Raw genomic sequence first — 19,253 nt, forward strand, 5'->3', positions numbered from 1 at the left:
GTGTCACTAACCCCACATATGTACACTAGACCAGTGAAGCTAAATGGGGTAGAGACCACAGCACTGGTTGATCAGGGAGTGCTATCACGCTTGTCTCGGGGAAGCTTGTGAAGCATAGTCAGCTGCCATGGGCTAAGCGTATGGGGATAACATGCGTCCCTGGGACAGTTGATTATTATCCCACCATCTCAGTAAAAATCGAGATTCAGGGGAACACTACTGAGGTAGCAGCAGGTGTAGTCCCTAAACTCCCATACCCAGTGCTCATAGGGAGGGACTTCCCAGGGTTTGGACACTTACTCCCGGTAGGGGAATTGGAGAAAGGGGGAAGCCCTGAAAGTAGTGAGGCATCCACAGTAGACTGTCAACCCCCAACCTTCTCTGAAATATCCCCAGATTTGTTCTCCACTCCCAGACAGCGTAGAAAGATGAAAAGGGAAAGAAGGGCACTACGGCCTTGGGAACCCGAATACTGGCCCAAAGCCAGAGGGTCGCTCTCGTAGGTAGGCAGACCTGAGCAGCTGAAAAGGAGGCCACCCAGGAGGGAGAAGCACCCGAGTCTAACCCACACCTTAATGCCTCTGAACCAGTAGAGGCAACAGAGACTAGCCCTCTAGATCTTGGGCAGATTAGCCCTGGGAGAGGAAATTTTGGACGGGACCAGGCTGAAGACCCAAGGTACGACAACATTAGGAAGGAGGTTACCGAAATAGATGGGGTCCCCGTGGAAGGGAAAATCCAGGGACCAGGACCTACTTCATAATGAAGAAGAATCTCTTATACCGGGTTGCACCAGTACAGGGGCAGAAGGTACAGCAGATCCTAGTACCTCAAAAACACCAGAATGCTGTATTAAGTCTGGCCCATAGTCATCTTTTTGGGGGGCATTTGGGGGTAGAGAAGACTCTGGCACGGATCCTGCAATGATTCTTCTGGCCCGGAGTATATGAAGAAGTGCGGAGGTACTGTGAGTCCTGCCCAGAGTGTCAGCTTCACAGTCCCCGTCCCCACTTGAGGGCACCTTTAGTACCCCTTCCCATCATAGAGGTCCCCTTCAAGCAAATAGCCATGGACCTAGTGGGACCCCTGGAGAAGACAGCCCGGGGCCACCAATATGTACTTGTCATTCTGGATTATGCTACTCGCTACTCAGAAGCCGTCCCCCTGCGGAACACGGCCTCTAAAACGATAGCTAAAGAGTTGGTGAGGATCTTTGCCCAAGTGGGGCTACCAAAGGAGATATTAACAGATCAAGGTACCCCATTTATGTCAAAGCTAATGAAGACCTCTGTACTCTGCTCCATATACATACCCTGAGAATTTCAGTCTATCATCCGCAGACCGATGGGCTGGTACAAAGGTTTAACCGAACCCTCCAGACAATGATAAGGAAAGTGGTAAGTCGAGACAGGAAGGATTGGGACACTCTACTACCCTACCTTATGTTTGCAATCTGGGAGGTACCTCAGGCCTCAACTGGGGTTTCCCCCCCTTTGAATTATTATACGGACGCCACCCCTGTGGCACACTAGATATTGCAAAAGAAATCTGGGAAGAGGAACCCAATGAGGGGAGAAATATAATTGACCATGTGTTGCAGATGCGAGAACAGATAGCCCGGGTCACCCCTATTGTGCGGGAACATTTGGACAAGGCGCAGGAGGCCCAGCGAACCCATTACAATTGCCAGGCAAAAGTCCAACAGTTCCAATCAGGGGATCAGGTGATGGTGTTGGTGCCCACGGCAGAAAGCAAGCTTTTGGCCCAATGGCAGGGGCCCTATGAGGTGGTTGAACCTGCGGGGGAAGTAACCTACAAGGTGCGGCAGCCAGGACGCCGGAAATTTATCACGTTAACCTCTTAAAGCCTTGGCACCAAATGAGAGGCGTGTGTAGTGGCCCAAGAGACCCCGATCCAGGGAAGTAATATGCAGGAGCAGATCAGGATATCCACTGATCTGACACCAAACCAGAAGAAGGAAGTAACTGAGATGATCAACCGATACCAGGACATGTTTTCAACCTAACCAGTCTGGACCACCAAAGCTTATCACCACATTATCACACACCCTGGGGCAAAGGTAACTTTAAGGCCCTATCGGGTCCCAGCGGCAAAAAGGGAGGAGATCAAGGCAGTGGTAAAAAGGATGTTGGAAGAGTCATCAAAGAGTCCCACAGTCAGTGGTCAAGCCCGATTGTGTTGGTGCCCAAACCCGATGACACCACTAGGTTTTTTAATGACTTTCGCTGGCTGAATGAGATATCCAAATTCAATGCATACCCCATACCCCATATCAATGAGTTAGTTGACTGCCTGGGCAATGCCTGATTTTTGACCACCCTTGATTTAACAAAGGGATACTGGCAGATTCCCCTTGCCAAAGATGCGAAAGAAAAAACAGCATTCTCTATACCAGAGGGTCTGTTTCAATATACTGTTCTTCCTTTTGGACTGCATGGGGCACCTACCACCTTCCAACATCTTATGGACAAGCTCCTACGGCCCCATACCAGTTATGCAGCGGCATACCTGGATGATGTGATTATTCAGACCCCCGACTGGGAAACCCACTTAGGAAAGGTGGAAGCGGTTCTGGACACGCTAAGATAGGCTGGCCTCACAGCCAACCCAGCCAAGCATGCTATAGGGCTAACCAAGGCTAAATACCTTGTCTACATTGTAGGAAGGGGCATGGTCAAGCCCCAACTAGAGGCTAAACAAACTAGAGGCTATCCAAAATTGGCCCTGGCCGAATCGGAAAAAGCAAGTCTGGGCACTCCTGGATGTGGTGGGGTACTACCAATGATTTATTCCCCATTTTGCTACCAGAGTGAGTCCCCTGACAGACCTGATAAAAGCCCGGGGTGCAGCCATGGTGAAGTGGACAGATGCTGCAGAGAAAGCATTCATGGATCTACAAACAGCTTACAAAATCCCGTGCTTATAGCCCAGACTTCAACAAATAATTCATTTTACAAACAGATGCATCTGAAGTAGGATTGGGAGCTGTCCTATCGCAGATGGTCAGAGATGAAGAACACCCAATCCTCTACCTCAGCAGGAAACTCCTCCCAAGAGAGCAGAAGTATGCCGTGGTTGAAAGAGAGTGCCTAGCTGTGAAATGGGCCATGGAAACACTACGTTATTACCTTCTGGGACGACGGTTTACCCTTGTGACCGACCATGCACCCCTCTAGTGGATGCAGCGAAATAAAGAGAAGAACACAAGGATGACCAGATGGTTCCTGTCCCTACAACCTTCCCAATTCACCATACAACACCGGGCTGGAAGCCACCATGGCAATGTAAATGGCTTGTCATGAGTACGCTGCCTGACGTCCTAAGTTGCCCATCCCCGCAGTGTTGAGCAGAGGGGGGGATATGTGACAGGGTCGGGCCAGATGGCTATAGGAGAGTAATAGAAGGCAGATACATTAGCCCCAGGCTAAGAAGGTCCCTTTTCCCTGGGTAAGGTAACAGGGAAGGTTCCAGAACAATCAGGAACTTTTTGGAGACAATTAAGACAGGCTGATTAGAACACCTGCAGTCAATCAAGAAACTGCTAGAATCAATTAAGGCAGGCTAATCAGGGCACCTGGGTTTTAAAAAGGAGCTCACTTCAGTTTGTGGTGTGCGTGTGAGGAGCTGGGAGCAAGAGGCACTAGGAGCTGAGAGTGAGAACGCGGACCATTGGAGGACAAGCATTATCAGACACCAAGAGGAAGGTCCTGTGGTGAGGATAAAGAAGGTGTGGGGAGGGGGCCATGGGGAAGTAGCCCAGGGAGTTGTAGCTGTTGCACAGCTGTTCCAGGAGGCATTCTAGACAGCTGCATTCCACAGGGCCCTGGGCTGGAATCTGGAGTAGAGGGCGGGCCCGGGTTCCCCCCCCAAATCCTCCCAACTTTTGGTCAGACACAGGAGGAGTCGACCTGGACTGTGAATTCAGAAAAACGGCCAAGCTGAGGGCTGCCGTGAAGTTCCAAGACGAGCAAATCTGCCAATAAGCGCACGACCTGCCAAGATAGAGCAGGAACTTTGTCACACTTCATAACATTTATTTCCAACCATCAGAATTCTGTAAAGGAGTCAGAGCATTTCAGTGTAATGTAATGTGATGTAACAATGTATTCCATTGCAGAGAAGGGGGGCTTGGATTGTAACAGAAGACAATGGGCTAGATCCTCAGCTGTATGAATTGACAGAGCTTCAGTGACGTCAATGGAGGTACAGAGGTTCTGGCCCTCTGACTCTTTCTGCCTTCACCTTGTGAGTTTCACAAACAGTGGTCTCAGTTGTTGCTTTTGTGGGAGCTACAATTCCTGCTGGAGCGGCATGGTGTTCAAGGGGAAAGATTTGCTGCCCCAATGCGTAGATAACTGCAGCACACTCCCCTCTCTGAATCTGGCCCCATCTTGCTAGGAGAAGCTGACCCTATGATTCAGGGAGCTTGGGGAGTGTGCTTGTACTTGGCTGCTGGGTGTCAAGGAACAAGCGCACAGAAGGCTTCTTGTGCTATCTCCTCCTGCTGAGCAGCAGGTTCAACCTGGTCCTATATTGGTGATATTTAATATCAAGCAAGTTAAAAATCTAGGCATGGTGAATCAAGTGAAAAAATCTTTCTTTTATCTGTTCTCATTCTCTTTGCAATTACACCACACCCTTAGTGGGACTGTTATCCAGTGGAAAAGCCTGTGATTTCCTCAGCTGACCTCGATGCGCCATAAGACATTTGGAAACTTAGGACCTGTATAAATCAAGATTAGTTCCTTGCAAGGCTCACTTGTGCTGTGTGGGGGAAAATGCTAATCTGCTCGTTAAAATGTGAGTGCTTACCCTTGCAATGGCTGCATGCCCAGTTTGGGCCAAATCCTGGTCCCACTGAAGTCAAAAACCAAATGCTAGTCCTTTCCATTGCTCCCCTGTTATGTGGACCTTTCTTTGGAGGGGGCCAACTGACAGGACTGAAAAAAGAGGAGGATTTCTTACTAAGCAGGCAGATCATTTACTTTATTCAGTTCACCTGACCTGAGCACAAATTTCCTCTGTGATGCCAAGAAGGAGATGGTGGGGAGTTGTTTAGCTAGTGTTTTCTGTTGACATCCTCCTCGTAATTCCTTTTTTTGATTTTTTTTTCATGTAGTTAATAAGGACTGACTGTGCTCCCGTTGAAGTCAATGCTATAATTAGATTCCAGGAGCTGAAGATAGTGGCCCAGATTCTCTGCTGGGTGCACTGAAAGGGGGAAGGGAAGGGACACAAAGGAGCTGATATTGCTACTTGTTCCTGGGACTGAAGTCTCGATATCTGTTTCAACATACTTTAGAGCATTCAAAGTAGAAAGGTACAGTGATATCCTTACATGCAGAATAACTACAGCTGACACCTCTCGGCTAAAATCAGTCATGAGACAATCCTCCAACCCAAGTGTTCAACTTACATTCATGGGGACAGAATCCGTATTTGCCATCAGAATCAAAGTTGTATGTGGTTGAGCACCAAAGGAATCCATCATTGCGCCCTGCATCAGTACAGCTGTTATATTCCTTATCATTGAACAGGAAGGGAAATTTACAGTATTCGCCATCTGCATTCCCATACTTCACCTTAACAACTGTAAAGGGAGAAAACACAACAGTGCATCCCGTCACCAATTGTTTTCATTCACTATGGTGTCTGCATACAGGTTTGTTTCTTTTCTGCAGTGAAACTTTAGTTATAAGGGACATTGGTGTAGAAATTTCAGGTGCATTTACACTTTGAACTAATAAATTCTTCTGGTTTCCCAATTGGCATGATGACCAAAGCTGAAACTGTAACAAGTAATTTTGAAAAAAAAGCATGGATATTATTTGTGTTGAAGGGCCCAGAAAGATAATTATAGTAGTTGCTATAACAATGCAAATTTATACCCAAGCTGTTAATTTGTTTAGTAATTTAGATCCTTTAATAGCATAATCTAAAATGTGCACGATAATTCAAAAGGTTCCAGGGAGTAGTTTCAGCGTAATCTTAACATGCCTCTTAATCCATTTTGGCATTTTCAGTCAGAATTTAATCTGATCTACTGCTGTGCTAGTGGATACATTCATGCATACATCCCCAAACCTGGTTTTTATTTCAGGAGATTGTAATATATAGAAACTTTCCTTAAGAATACAACACTGACATGGTAACTTATTTTAAAGTGCATTTGACCTAGTTTCCCTTAGTGATTTCTCAATATGAAGAACTAATTAAGAAAATAAGAATAGCCCTACTGGGTCAGACTCAGGGGCCATCTAGCCCAGTATCCTCTCTTCCGACAGTGGCCAGGTTCCCCAGAAGGAATGAACAGAACACGTAATTATCAAATGATCCATCCCCTGTCACTCATTCCCAGCTTCTGGCAAACAGAGGCTAGGGACACCATTCCTGCCCATCCTGGCTAATAGCCATTAATGGACCTATCCTCTGTGAATGTATCTAGTTCTTTTTTTGAGCTCTGTTATGGTCTTGGCCTTCACAACATCCTCTGGCAAGGAGTTCCACAGGTTGAATGTGCATTGTGTGAAGAAATACTTCCTTTTGTTTGTTTTAAACCTGCTGTCTATTATTTTCATTTGGTGACCCCTAGTTCTTGTGTTATGAGAAGTAGTAAACAACACTTCCTTATCTACTTTCTCTATACCAGTCATAATTTTATAGACCTCAATCACAAATTGACCATTTGTAGAATAAATCCAAATACAGTTTCCTGTTCATTGTTTCCTGTTCATTGTTACTCTTAGGCAAATATTCAGTCAAATAATGACAGCCACAAATCTATTGCTTCTGCTAAAGTTTGAAGAAAGCCAAAAGAGATGGAACTTGACTACCAGGATATAAGGATTCAATTATTTTTCCAATGAACAAATTACTTCAGAAATTTTGAATTTGAAGTGAAATAAAGAAATAAGTATGCATTTTAAATTCTGCTTTTGTGAGCTTCCATTCCTGTTAAATTTCTGGCACAAAGAATTATAATCAGTAGACTATTATTTTTGTCAAATTAAAGTGAAAAAATGACAATAAACATCAGTAATATTTACTTCTAAAAGGTGAAAGAAATGGCCAAATCATGCATGCCTCAGGTGAGTATTTTATTGAGATCAGAGTTTGGTTCACAAGGTATAAGGCAAACAGTATTTGGTCAATAGTTTGCATAAAGAAAACATCCCCTAATTCTCCAAAAGACAAACTTGCAGACATCTCTAAGTCCCGTTTTTTCTCAGCCCTGATATGGATCTATATTTCAATTCAAGTCATAAACCTGCAGAGCTCAGAACTCAGAAGCTTTTGACAGATTACATGAACCGACAAATCCTTACTCATCTGAATGGTCCCACTGAAGATAATGGGGCAACATTTTCAAAAGTGATCACTAATTTGTGGTGTCCAACTTAGAGAGGCCCAGTTTTCAGAAAGCACTGAGCTCTCTTCCTCTAAAAAGGAAGCCCCTTTAAAGGTATCTCAGTGGTTGGGACCCAAAAATGGAAGCACTCAAAATCCCTAGTCACTCTTGAAAATCATGGCCTGGCCCTTCTGCTTTGAGGGCTCTTTACTCACTTCTCTCTGCTCACATGAGTAAAGCTTTGCAGGATCAGGTCCATAATTAATTCTAATTTTGGGGAGAAATATTCAACTTTTTCTAAAAAATTATATAAACTTTCAATAAAAGCAGAATTTCAAATTATTAAAATGCATAACCATCAGCTTCCAGAGTCATAGTTCTGTTCTAGCATTTACTGCTTAAGTCATTTCAGTAACAGATCTCTGGCCACCATTTAAGACACTGCAGTCTATATTGCAAATGCTTTGAAACATTAAAATGTTTGGGTACCTTGTCCCTCTCCCAGAGTCCACTGTTCATCATCATCAAAATGGGAGTCACCTCCAACACCTGGCCCAGGTGCAAAAGCATGAGCTAGGAGGCCATCCTTGCCATCAAATGGATATCCATCACCATGCTCTGCACAAGAAAGAACACAGAAGAGTAGCACTTACAAGTTATAATGGGCCCAACCCTGCAAACACAGTCATGAGTAAAGATAGTCACATGGGTATTCCCAATGAAGACATCACTGGGAATACATCACATGCAGAAAGTTTGCAGGATTGGACCCTAGGAGAGGAAACTGTTTCATATAAAAAAGAAAGCACACAAGATTAGTGTGTGTATTACAGCATGTTTCTTTATATGCACTAAGGATATTTGGAAGGTACTCCGGAGTTAGTGAAGCTCTGTGAGATACTTACACATTACACTGTGCTATACACATCCATGATATGTTCTTGATTTTGACTGGTGAGAACAGTAAAATATACATTGTAGTTAAGTGATATTTTCAGAGGAATATAACTGTCCTTGTCAGTCTGCAACTGACAGCATCAGACATGAGGACCTATTTGTCTTTGCAGGCTCCTTTAGTCAGTTACACAGCAAGCTATTAATTTGCAATGTACTCTGCTATCTTCCCCTGTATGTCCCCTTCTCTTTGCACAGGCTACCAGTGCTGCTCACAGGAAGGCAAATTAGCTTCATTTTTCTCAGTAGCGAATCCCTGAAAAGCTGACTCCTATTCAGTGTCCCGATGTCTGTGGTTCAGTCCATCCTACTTCCACATCAACCATGTCTAGCCTCAGCCCGCTTGCCGGGCAACTGCCTTTTCAGTAGTTCTCCTGTTACTACACTGAAGGCTTTTCTTGGAAGCTCACCACCTTGGGTAACGCAAGCTGGCAAGGGCATAACCCTGTTATTCACAGCTCTCTCACCACAGTGACCTGACCACCGAAGCTGCCAGTGTCTCCAGTTACATCACTAAAAGCCTTTTGGTCTGATGTGTTGCCATTTGACAGAAGCCCTAAATACGCAGGCTGGAGTCTCTATTCCATTGTACCTATTTTGTGCTGGCCTCACTCCATTGACATTAATGGAGTTTCTTCTCCCCAATATTCCCAAGTATCAGGCATTAGTCTTCATCAGTAAAGACTTGGTTTAAGAAAACTTGTGAACAACAACAACAAAACGCTGTATAGGGTCCCCACCAGTTTGACTCTGACACACAGGGGCGTGAACAGTGATTACAAAGAACTGAAACATGTCTATATTGTATACTTAAGTATAAAATACTATAGGGGAAGCAATTCTTGTGCTATTTCTGGGCTGCTGTAATCAAGAGGTACTAAAATCAGCATGAGCACTCTGGATTTTGTGAGACTTCAGTTTTGTGGACCAAACAGGCCTGATAAGAATCAGAAATTTTGGGTGCTTATCCATCTCTGAGCCTTCTGAGGTTAACCCATCACTAACTTAAGCAAAGAAAACAAGCTTGAAACACAGACCTCCTCAGAGAGTTTAGCTTTTCCATGAGCTGTTCCCTTTGGTTCCAAATGCCGTCTCCCAAAATACTGAACATGTGAATATATTTATTAAAAAGTATATGGCTCTCTACAGCTTGTTGGTTAAAATGCCAGAGGTCCCTTATGAAACCCAGGCTCTTTCTGTGTGAAGTAAAATTAACAAATCAAACTGGAGCAAGTCTGGATCAACTTGCTGTTCAGATCTAGATTTCGGAACTCCCCAAAGCTAACTATGTTTGGATTAAGGGCCTCAGTTCAGCCCATAAAAGTAAATAGAGGCTAAGTGTGAAGTTCAGATGCCATGTCCCAATTCATCTGTAGTGTCTAGGAGTATTAGAATAGTCTACCCTCTGCAAATAACCTTTGAAGACGTTTGAAAACCTAGCAGAGATCTATAAATTAACAGTATAATATCATTCCATTCACTTCAGTGGACCTATGCCAATTCACATCCGCTAAGGATCTGGCCCAATATTTCCCAGTTTCTATTACTGATAGTTTAAATTAAGAAATACTTTTTGTCCCCTAGCAATTCTCTTGTAACAGCTAAATCAAAGGTGTATGTGTATGCACACACACACGCACACCCCTTTGTGAAATCTGACATAGTCTGTACAAACCAAGTGGAAACTAGGTCATGGTTTGCCAGAAAAGCTCATTGGAGTGCTCACTTGAAGGTAGGTCATTCCAATACTGAGGATTAATGGAAGGAAGAAAACCAAAGGCATATGTAAAAATAGAAAATATACCCCATCGTCCAAAATTAATCATAATGTCCGCTTCTCCATCATTAATTCGGGAAAATGACAGTGGTGTGACATCGCTCCAGACTTTAAAGGCTCGGGCAAAGGCATCGTCTACTGTTTCAGAGTCCAAATCCGGTGTATACCCTAAAATCCTTAAAGGTAAAAGGAAAAAAAATCACCGTCTCAGAAATTAAACGACACATAAATGTGTTGATCTTTACAGCTTGCTGTCTAAAGTATTGAAAGTACCAGTGAAATTAAGTCCTTTGGTAAAGGGAGGTGCCAACTGTGCAAAAAAGATGGGGACATTCCCCACGCTCAGGGGTATTGAGAATTTGTTGGGAACAATCTCTAATAATCTGCCAGAGAGTTACTGATATTTCCTTTAAGAATGAGGACACTGCAGGAAACAGCATCATACATAAGCGGTGATTTGACCTGTGTCTGCAGTACTTACATTTTTAATGCACTCTGAACTAAGAATATGAATTGTATGTCAGAGCTGGCATACTGGAAGAGCCATAGCTGACAATATTTTGCGTCACTAGAATTAAAGGTCCTTCCAGTCATATCATCCTATTAGACATATGTGTACACAAGCACGCACTGAGTCATCAGAATTTTGGGAGCCTCCTAACTACCAGAAGCAATTTGGAGCTCCAAAAATGGGTACTTTGCCCCTTAAGCTTAAAAATCACCTTATTGTTTTTAGTCATGTTCTGGGTCGACTAAATGATAGTTAATTCCTTGCCGGTATGCCCAGCAACCCTGCCATCAGGGATGCGGTACAGACCGAGAAGACTGAGAAGGGGAGACACAAGCACATAAAATAGAGGGACAGCTCACAAGTGCACCTCTTTCTTCATCTTGATTTATGCTGACCGGGACTTATTCATGCATCTCATTTCAGACAATGATCTTCCTGCTAAAGAAAAGCTTCCAACACTGTGCGGCTTCTTGTGGTTACTGGATTGGCTTTGTGTCTGGGATTACTGCAGTGGGATGATATCATCTGGAGCACAACAGCAAAAGAAGGCCTGCAAATCTACCACAATGTTCTCCAGAGTTCGCTGGGCTACTCACACTATGAAGGATGCTCTGACACCCACCCACCCCGCCCCCAGCCAAAGAAGGATGAACACAGAAAAGCAGCTAGGAGGAATCTGTGAGGATTTCTGATCCCCTCATTAAGAGCCTCATCTTGGACAACTGAAGTCAGTGGGAGTTTGGCCATTGATTTAAACAGGAGCAGGATCGGACCGTAATTCTTTGTGGTTTTATCATCCATGAAATACGTTTGCTGCTTCTTAGACAGAATGCCTCACAGTCATAAATAAAGCTGGTCAAATTGTTGTGAGGAATATTAATCCTTTCTCCCTCTTTCCCTCACCTTTGCAAGTTTTTCATGAACCAGTCTGGATCTGTAAGGGCCTTGTCATTCATAAGTATTCACACTTGGGTGAAAAATGTTCAGCCTCCATGTTGTTTGAAAACTGTTTACTTCCACTATTGACTACTCATTATTCCTTATTTACGATGAGTTACTAAAGTCACATGGTATTCCTTCAGGTCCCTGACTGGATGAAAAATCTTAAGATTAAACACTAAAGAGCAGTAAAAAGGAAATAATTTTAATGCCTTTGTTTTAGTAGCTTCTGGTCTTCATTGCCATAGTTTCTGAACACTGTTGGGTTTATCCCCATAATTATCCAGTGCAGTCAGGAATACTATTATGCCTATTGTACAGACAGAGGTGAGATTAAATGACTTGCCCAAAATTTCAGAGGAAGTTTGCAGCAGAACAAAATAAAACTCAGATTTCCTCCACTTTAACAACAAGACAATCCTTTCTCTCCTTGAATTTATGGCACACATTTTGGATGAATGTTCATTAAACTTTAAGTTCTGGGGATTCACAGACATTTTCCAGTGGTTGTCCACACACAAAGGGATTATAATTTGGAGATCCCTGGTTCAAAGTCTGGAGCTCAGGCCACCAGAAAATTCTTCCATTTCTAAATGCCACATTGCAGCACTTCAATTCTCAAGGCATCCTAAGTTTGTGAAAAAGCAATATTGCTAAGGCATTACCTGTACGTTATCTGATTTTTTTCCCATTTTGGCTTTCTTGGAAAAAAGTTATAATTAGCCACATCTGGATTACCACAGCGGGGCTTCTTCATCGTCTCAATAGTGTTTTGATCCAGATCTCCTGTTTCAGGCAGCCCAAAGAATTTCTGCATTTTCTTCAAAGTATCTTTCAGCACGAATAAATTGCAGTTGTCTTTTGGGCACCCATAGTATGTATTCAGGTATTGCTTTAAAAAAGGAAAAGGAAAAAAAACACACAGAGTAACAAAGATTTCAAAACTCTGCAACCGGAGAGACATCCCTACAATTATTGACACTGCATGTTAACTTTTCTGTCTATACTTTGTAAGGTTTTTTTTAAAATTACTATGTTAACAACCAACATCAGATAATCTTCTTAGTTGACACAGACCTCCTGGGACACAAAATACTGCTAAATTAAGCAGTCGTTCCAGTTATTAGAAATATATTGGAACACTTTGTTGTCTTTATTTCATGAATTGCTTTATAAAAAGCAGAGCACAAAGCATTAAAAATGAACTACAAAGGAAATGATGGGTTCATCTTTTATGGGTTTCTTTACTGTGTATAAACCTGCTTGTTTTATACTTTAGAGTTTCAGGTTTAGTCTATCCTTTTTTTCCTGGAAGAGTCTATGGATGATTGAAGAACTCTGAGGTCATGATATCAATGGGAACCAATGGAACCATATTAATTAAGAGGGAAAGTGCTTTTTATTCAGACTGTTAGAACTGACTGGGGTTTTAGATTTGTTTTTTGTTTCTCTGTTTAACTCAAATGCTTGAGAAACAGTTGGAAGAAAAGAAGTCTGCTAAAGCTTCACTTACTGTTCCCCCCATACAATCAAATATGAGAAGCGCACAATCCACATCTCTGAAACCTCCTCTAACAGAACAAGGAAAGACTAACCTTGACCTTCCCGATAGGTCCATGGTAACAAACAGGCCACAAAGTAGTCTTTCTTTAAGAAACAACATTCAGGCTTCATGATGAATTGTAAAGAAACACAAAGGGCAGCACTTACCCATTTTTCCTTCTCACTGTGTTTCCTCTACATTGTTCTATAGAAACAACTCTATTTTCATAAATTTGATTCATTCATCAGCCCTTGTACGGTTAAAACACATGAAGAGAACAAAAAGGCATGTAAGGTACTGGTTTGCTTCGCTTATCACTTGGAAATAACTTTCCATTTAAAATGGATGAGGGCATGCCTTTTGTGGCCTGTTGTGTCTAATCACTGACGTGTATTACACTCAGTCTGTTTCCTAGCAATCATCCCAGTTAAGAAGTCCTACCATTCATCTGTATGCTGATTAACTGGATACTTCTGTTTAACACAAGAATTAGGCATACCATCGTTGTTATGATTATCCTTTTAAGGTATGTGTTTTCCTCCCCCAAATGTGTATACGCATAGAATTAACTAACCAACCTACCAACCAAAAAAGCAAATCCCTATTTTATGCTTCCCTTACCCTAACCCATAATTTCCTGGTCTGTCTCACTGTGAGCTTCTTGGGGCAGAGACCATCCCTGTTTGAATGTCTGGAAATCACCTACCATATTGTGGAAGCTGCCATAAAATAATACATAAAACATTGTGTAGCAGTCCTATTCTGAGTTTCAAAACTTGATCCTTCATTTCCCCTTTCAAAATACTCTCCTTTCCCCCCCTGGAGCTTTTAGAAGACTTTAAACTATTTCTAATACATACAGTGCACGCTATTATAGGATGCAAAGCAAACAGAAGTGGGTACACAAAAGGCTGTTAATTTAAATTATAATTAGAGGGCTTAGCTTCAAAATTTGGATCCAGAGATCGATTTCAAAAGCCCTACCTAATCTTCACAGCTCAAGGTGTTCAGACCTGGGGGACTGGTTTGGCTTATAACAGAAACTGGACCAACTATGAGATTTGGATTAGGTACTATGTTCCAATTTGGGAATGGATATCCCTATTAAAGTTTGATGGTGTTCAGATACATATTGAGGATATTGGTTTGGGTACATCTGTAATAATAATAATGACTAATTGATATTTAGACCATAACTTTCATCCAAAGATCCCAAATGCCTTGACAAACTAGCTACAAACTAATCGCCCTGATCTCACAAAGTGATCCTTGGGGAACCTTTACTTTTGTGTAGAAACAGACTCATTGACTTCAGTGGAACTCCATGTTGAAGTCTGTTGTCTGCAAATCCCTGTGCAGGTTCTGTGTGCGTGTATAAAAGGATCATTTCAGCCATTCCTGACACACATTGTAGAATGGAAGGCAGGGTATGTGCTGTATTCAAAAAGTGAAGAACCATCCTAAACCAACAGAAAACATGGCAGCTAGAATACAGTTATTCTAATTGAGTTTAAACAAGATACCAGGGCAAACATCCCTACAACAGTAAAAAGTAGCAAGGGATTTTTTAATGACTAAAAGTGGTCAGGGCCTGGACCTCATCAGAAAGCTGGCACGTCCACCAACTCAGCACCCCATATCACCGTGCCAAGGAAATAGTTCACTGTTGACTCAGAAGGAAGGTTGCAATATACTAACTTTGTGCAACAACTTGGGTTCCTCTGAAGATGCTTCATTCAAGTACTGACCAGGTTTGACCCTGCTTAGCTATAAGATTTGATGAGACACAAGTCTGAGGTGGCATTTTTGCTCTGGAGACCATTGCATCAGCATATAAATTAACAAACAAATCTTATGCAAATTCTTCATGCTGTTCTGCCACCATGAGGTTCCTTCCACCAGAGCATAGTTAATGGGGCCTATTAGCTTCATGTGAAATGGTTCAACACCACATTTTACCCATATCAGCACTTGGGATAGGTTATCCTGATTTTCATATTGGCATGTAAATATCCTGATCATGCCTCTGTCCTTAACTCTCAAATATGTGCCATGGTCTCAAAACTAGGGTGTATGGGGCAAAAGTTTATAGGCAGTCTGAAGGGGCAGGGTGCTTCTGTTCCCATATACTATAGTTTGGGACATAGCTGAACAATAAGACCAAAGAGGCACAATAAAAATATTTACTAGCTAAAATATAAATCAGGATAACCCATATCAATCTTCCCTACAATGGAGTTAGGGTTGAAGAGAAATGAACACAGCCAGCTTCTCTATGAGAACAGGCTTTTAGTAATGTAAATTATATCTTGGCCTGAGCTACAAAATTCACCTCTCTCAAAGTCAGGAGGGAAGTGTGGTTCTCTGGGGTTTTGATTCAGGCCATCATAGAAACAGAGTCCAGCTGCAAAATATTGATCTAGGTTCTGATTCTGAGCTGTAAGTTTACTCAGATCCAAGGCCCAAGGAAAACCTAGTCATGTAGCATTATCTAGGAATACTACAAGAGAAACCAAGAAGAACTCACACATTCAAGCAGCCGGTGATTTTCCTTGGAATATACACAATAAATCAGTTTGCTGAATGAAATGCAGATGAGATGATTACCGTTATTCAATAAAAGCCTGACTGTGTCTAACAAAATGGAGAGAGTATTTAAGAACAGTTGAGGTACCGTTAGAAATATATGACCCATTGTCATGCTGCCAAGGTCAGTAAAACCTTTGGTGATTTGTCCTGTGAGAGCCAAGACTGGAAATTGCTATTTTGGGTCAGTTAGCTTGCTTTTGCTAACATCTCCACCCCCTTTTGGAAATTCTCCACCCCTTGTCCCCAAACCTCCCTTCTGCCTGGCAAGTTTCCCTGAGATGCACATCAACTCCTAAAGAAAGAGGGACCAACTTTCTATCATTTACATGCTAAAATAAGGATAATCTATCTCAATCTTCCTTAAAATGGATTTACTGTTGAAGAAGAGAAATGTCTATAATTTATATGCTAAAATAAGGATAATCTATCTCAGTCTCCCCGAAAATGGATTTCCCCATTATATCATTTTAAGAAGGTCCACAGGGTTACAATAAGGTTAGGATAAAATCCTACATATCCATAACTTGCTAGTGTCAAATTCAGAAATCCCAAACTCTTTCCTTTGTTCTGGATTGAATTTGGCTTAGGAAAGTATATTGCAAAGTTAGAACTAGTCATTATCTTCTTTGAAGCTCAGAACAGCTTTTAGCTATAATTGTCCCTTAAAGCTGTGCTTATGCAACGCATAGTAAACAACAGGGAAAACAAACTTTTGAAAAGCTGTGGAAACTGCAAACAATAAGTTCAGGTTTATGTAAGTGTTTTCCTATATTTTTCTATTCCATTTTATTTACTTTGAATTTAAATTTATCTATTTCCCTCCCCCCTCCCCTCCTTTTACCACTTTAGTGAAAGTCACAGCAATTAATGAAAGTATTCTTCTGACATATTCAGACTTCAGAGTGGGGGAAAAAAAGACTCTCCATTCTGGCTTTAAAAATTTTAAGAGAGGAAACATTATTTGGCTCTAGCTTTTGCATATGAAAGCTGATATCCTTGTTAACCAGCTCTCCCTTCCAGAGACTCTAGAGAGAAAAGGCTACAGTCAGTCACTCCCTAGTCTCAGCTGAAACCAGAAAGAAACATCTGCTATGGAGAACAACAATATCAATCTGAAGCAAAAACCAAAACTTACCACTGCTAGTTCTTTGTCTGTTTTGGGGGAGCTGTCTCCAGGAAACTTAATGATTGGGGAAGGTGCAGCTAAAATTTGGTGAAAAAAATATAACTGGAGCACGAGTACTTTAAAAATGAAGGCAAAAAGGCTAAAAACAATGTGAGTCTTCATTTTGCCTGAACTCGAGTTACCCTCTTTGCAAAGAGATTTCTCCTCACGGACTGTCGGTCACTTTAGCTGCACAGTCCACCAGTTGCTTATCGGCACATCTTAACTCTCTGCACCGTTTCCCCTTTTGCTTGCTCTAGCAATTCCTTTGTATGTTTAAAACATCCAGATGCGCAGTCTCAAGCTACCACAAGAGGAAGTCTGAAAACCAGTGGAAACATGAGAAAAAGGGCAGTTACCAGATGTGATTTGCTGTGATTTTAAGGTAGCCACAGGCAGATATAGTGATTTAGGCTGAAAGAGACAAAAGGCCAAATTCTGCCCTCATTTAATTACATTCAAGCCCTAGGTTTGCCCAAGTGCAACTGGGAACAAAATCTGACTGAAGATTAATTGCTGATGAGGTATCATATGCATGGTTAGTAAATTTTAAAAATAAAAGCCTAAGGATTTTTTTTAAAGTTTGGTATTTGCATCATTTTGTTCAAACTATTTTCTTGCCCCAAACATGCTTCAGTCCTGTGTGTCTCAATACATTAGGGTGCATTTTAGTAAACATTTTGGGCTACATTTGGAGTTAGATTGTACACCAACACAGGAGAGAGAAGTCTTGTTACACTCCTGGTCAGGCTACATGAACCATGGATCTATGCACACAGGACTCATTGGGACTCCCTCTCTGGCATGTACAGAACACATAGTATGTGATATAAAATTTTGATCAACACTCCTTTGGGATAACCTGTATAACCGACATGTGGCTTTGTCCGCTGAAAGCAAAGTACATTCTCTCCTCCTCTCAGTACAGTTACACTCAGGCTGATTTTGCAGATACAATAGCAATCTCATGTGGATGCAGTGGGATCCAGACCTTGTCTATGCTAGGGATTTTATCCATCGGTGTAACTCTACCAGTGCAACCTCACTTGGCCACACTCCTGGGTACTTTTCATTTTTATCTCATGCACAGTGCGGCCAACTCTCATGGTTTTATCACAAGTCTCATGATATTCAACGATTTTCTTAAAGACCCAGCTCCTGGAGTGACAGGCTTAGGTGTGAATCTCAGCTTTTATTTAAAATAAAAATAAATTTCTAGGCCTTATGCTTGCAGAGAAAAACTTGAAGATGTGACCCAAGTGTCCTCTAAAGGCTCGGAATAAAAAAACCTAAAAGAACCCATAATTTGGTTTAAAAATCGTGAGTTTTTTTTAATCTCATGGCTTCTGGGGCCTGACTCATGATGCTGAATGCCTGGGTTTGGTAATACTGCATACTGTGTGCACTCTAATCAACAGAAAACCGCAAAATATGTTCTGTTCAATGTGAAACAGCCCGCAAAGTGTTCACCAGTGCTCCTGTGATCCAAATGGCACCACAGAGATTGCATTGGCATCATACTAATTACGACTGAATGCAATTTTTGCAGGATGTCCTGGAACTTGTGTTTTTTGCCAAGTGCAGCTGTTTGAAAAATGGGAATTTGTTCACAAAAAGTTTTTGTATTGGACATTTTGTATCTGCTCTATTGCCAAGCCATTGTGCTAACTGCATGCCAACAGAAAGAATAAGGGGCTTTTACCATGTCTCTGAACACAACCCTCTTATAATCGGGCCACAGTTTCAGGGCAACTGCACCTATACTTGCCCTCTGTGGTTCACCAATGGCACCCACTCTCAGGCTTCCTGTGGCCAGCTGCCACCTCTCTTGGGCCAAGACTTGCAACTCTCTCCCTACGATACAGGGGTTTTCCAGGCTGCAGAGTTTCCTGCTTTACATTGTGATATTCCCAGCTGTGCACTTTCTCTTCTCTCCAGAGTTTATGCCCAGTGTATTGCCTGCAGGCACAGGTCACCACATAGCTCTTCCTAAGCAAGCACATTTATTCTTAAGGTGAAAGCATTACAGAGAAAACATATTAAAACAATAAAATAACCTGTAGACACAATAATAAGCTTGCCAGAGGTCATCCCAACTCCAACCTCAGGTTCTGGCAGATGCCAGTCCTCCAAAACCCACGTGGTTTGCTTGTAGTTACAAGTTCATAACGATCTTATATTCAGAGCCAAAACAAAGGCTGGACGAAGCAGCTGTTTCTTTATACAGCTCAGGCCTTTGATCTTGGCCATTGATCAGCAGACAATGACCCACTCTTCAGGGTGTAGCTTCGAAAGGCTGAGTTTTTGTATAACCACAGGTGGGGAATTTGCATTAATCTCTCCCTGGGTAGTCCTCAGGTAATCCACTTCACATTTAGTGTCTCAAAAGTCCATTCTGCTCTGGCA

At 42.2% G+C, this 19,253-nt stretch overlaps 1 protein-coding gene across 1 annotated transcript in view; it reads right to left on the minus strand.

Annotated features, from left to right (window-relative positions):
• The window catches only part of MMP2 (matrix metallopeptidase 2), a 50,407-nt gene extending 33,266 nt beyond the window's left edge, over nt 1-17,141 (minus strand). Inside the window, exons 1-5 of the mRNA XM_073307587.2 lie at nt 16,818-17,141; nt 12,216-12,442; nt 10,128-10,276; nt 7,859-7,987; nt 5,438-5,611 (exon numbers count right to left, since the gene is read on the minus strand). Coding sequence (XP_073163688.1) covers nt 5,438-5,611; nt 7,859-7,987; nt 10,128-10,276; nt 12,216-12,442; nt 16,818-16,970 — 832 coding nt within the window. The 5' untranslated portion in view covers nt 16,971-17,141. The remainder of the gene's footprint in view (nt 1-5,437; nt 5,612-7,858; nt 7,988-10,127; nt 10,277-12,215; nt 12,443-16,817) is intronic.
• Nucleotides 17,142-19,253: the final 2,112 nt, after the last annotated feature.

This window comes from Lepidochelys kempii, chromosome 12 (genome assembly GCF_965140285.1).
Source record: "Lepidochelys kempii isolate rLepKem1 chromosome 12, rLepKem1.hap1, whole genome shotgun sequence".
Lineage (NCBI taxonomy): Eukaryota > Metazoa > Chordata > Testudines > Cheloniidae > Lepidochelys > Lepidochelys kempii.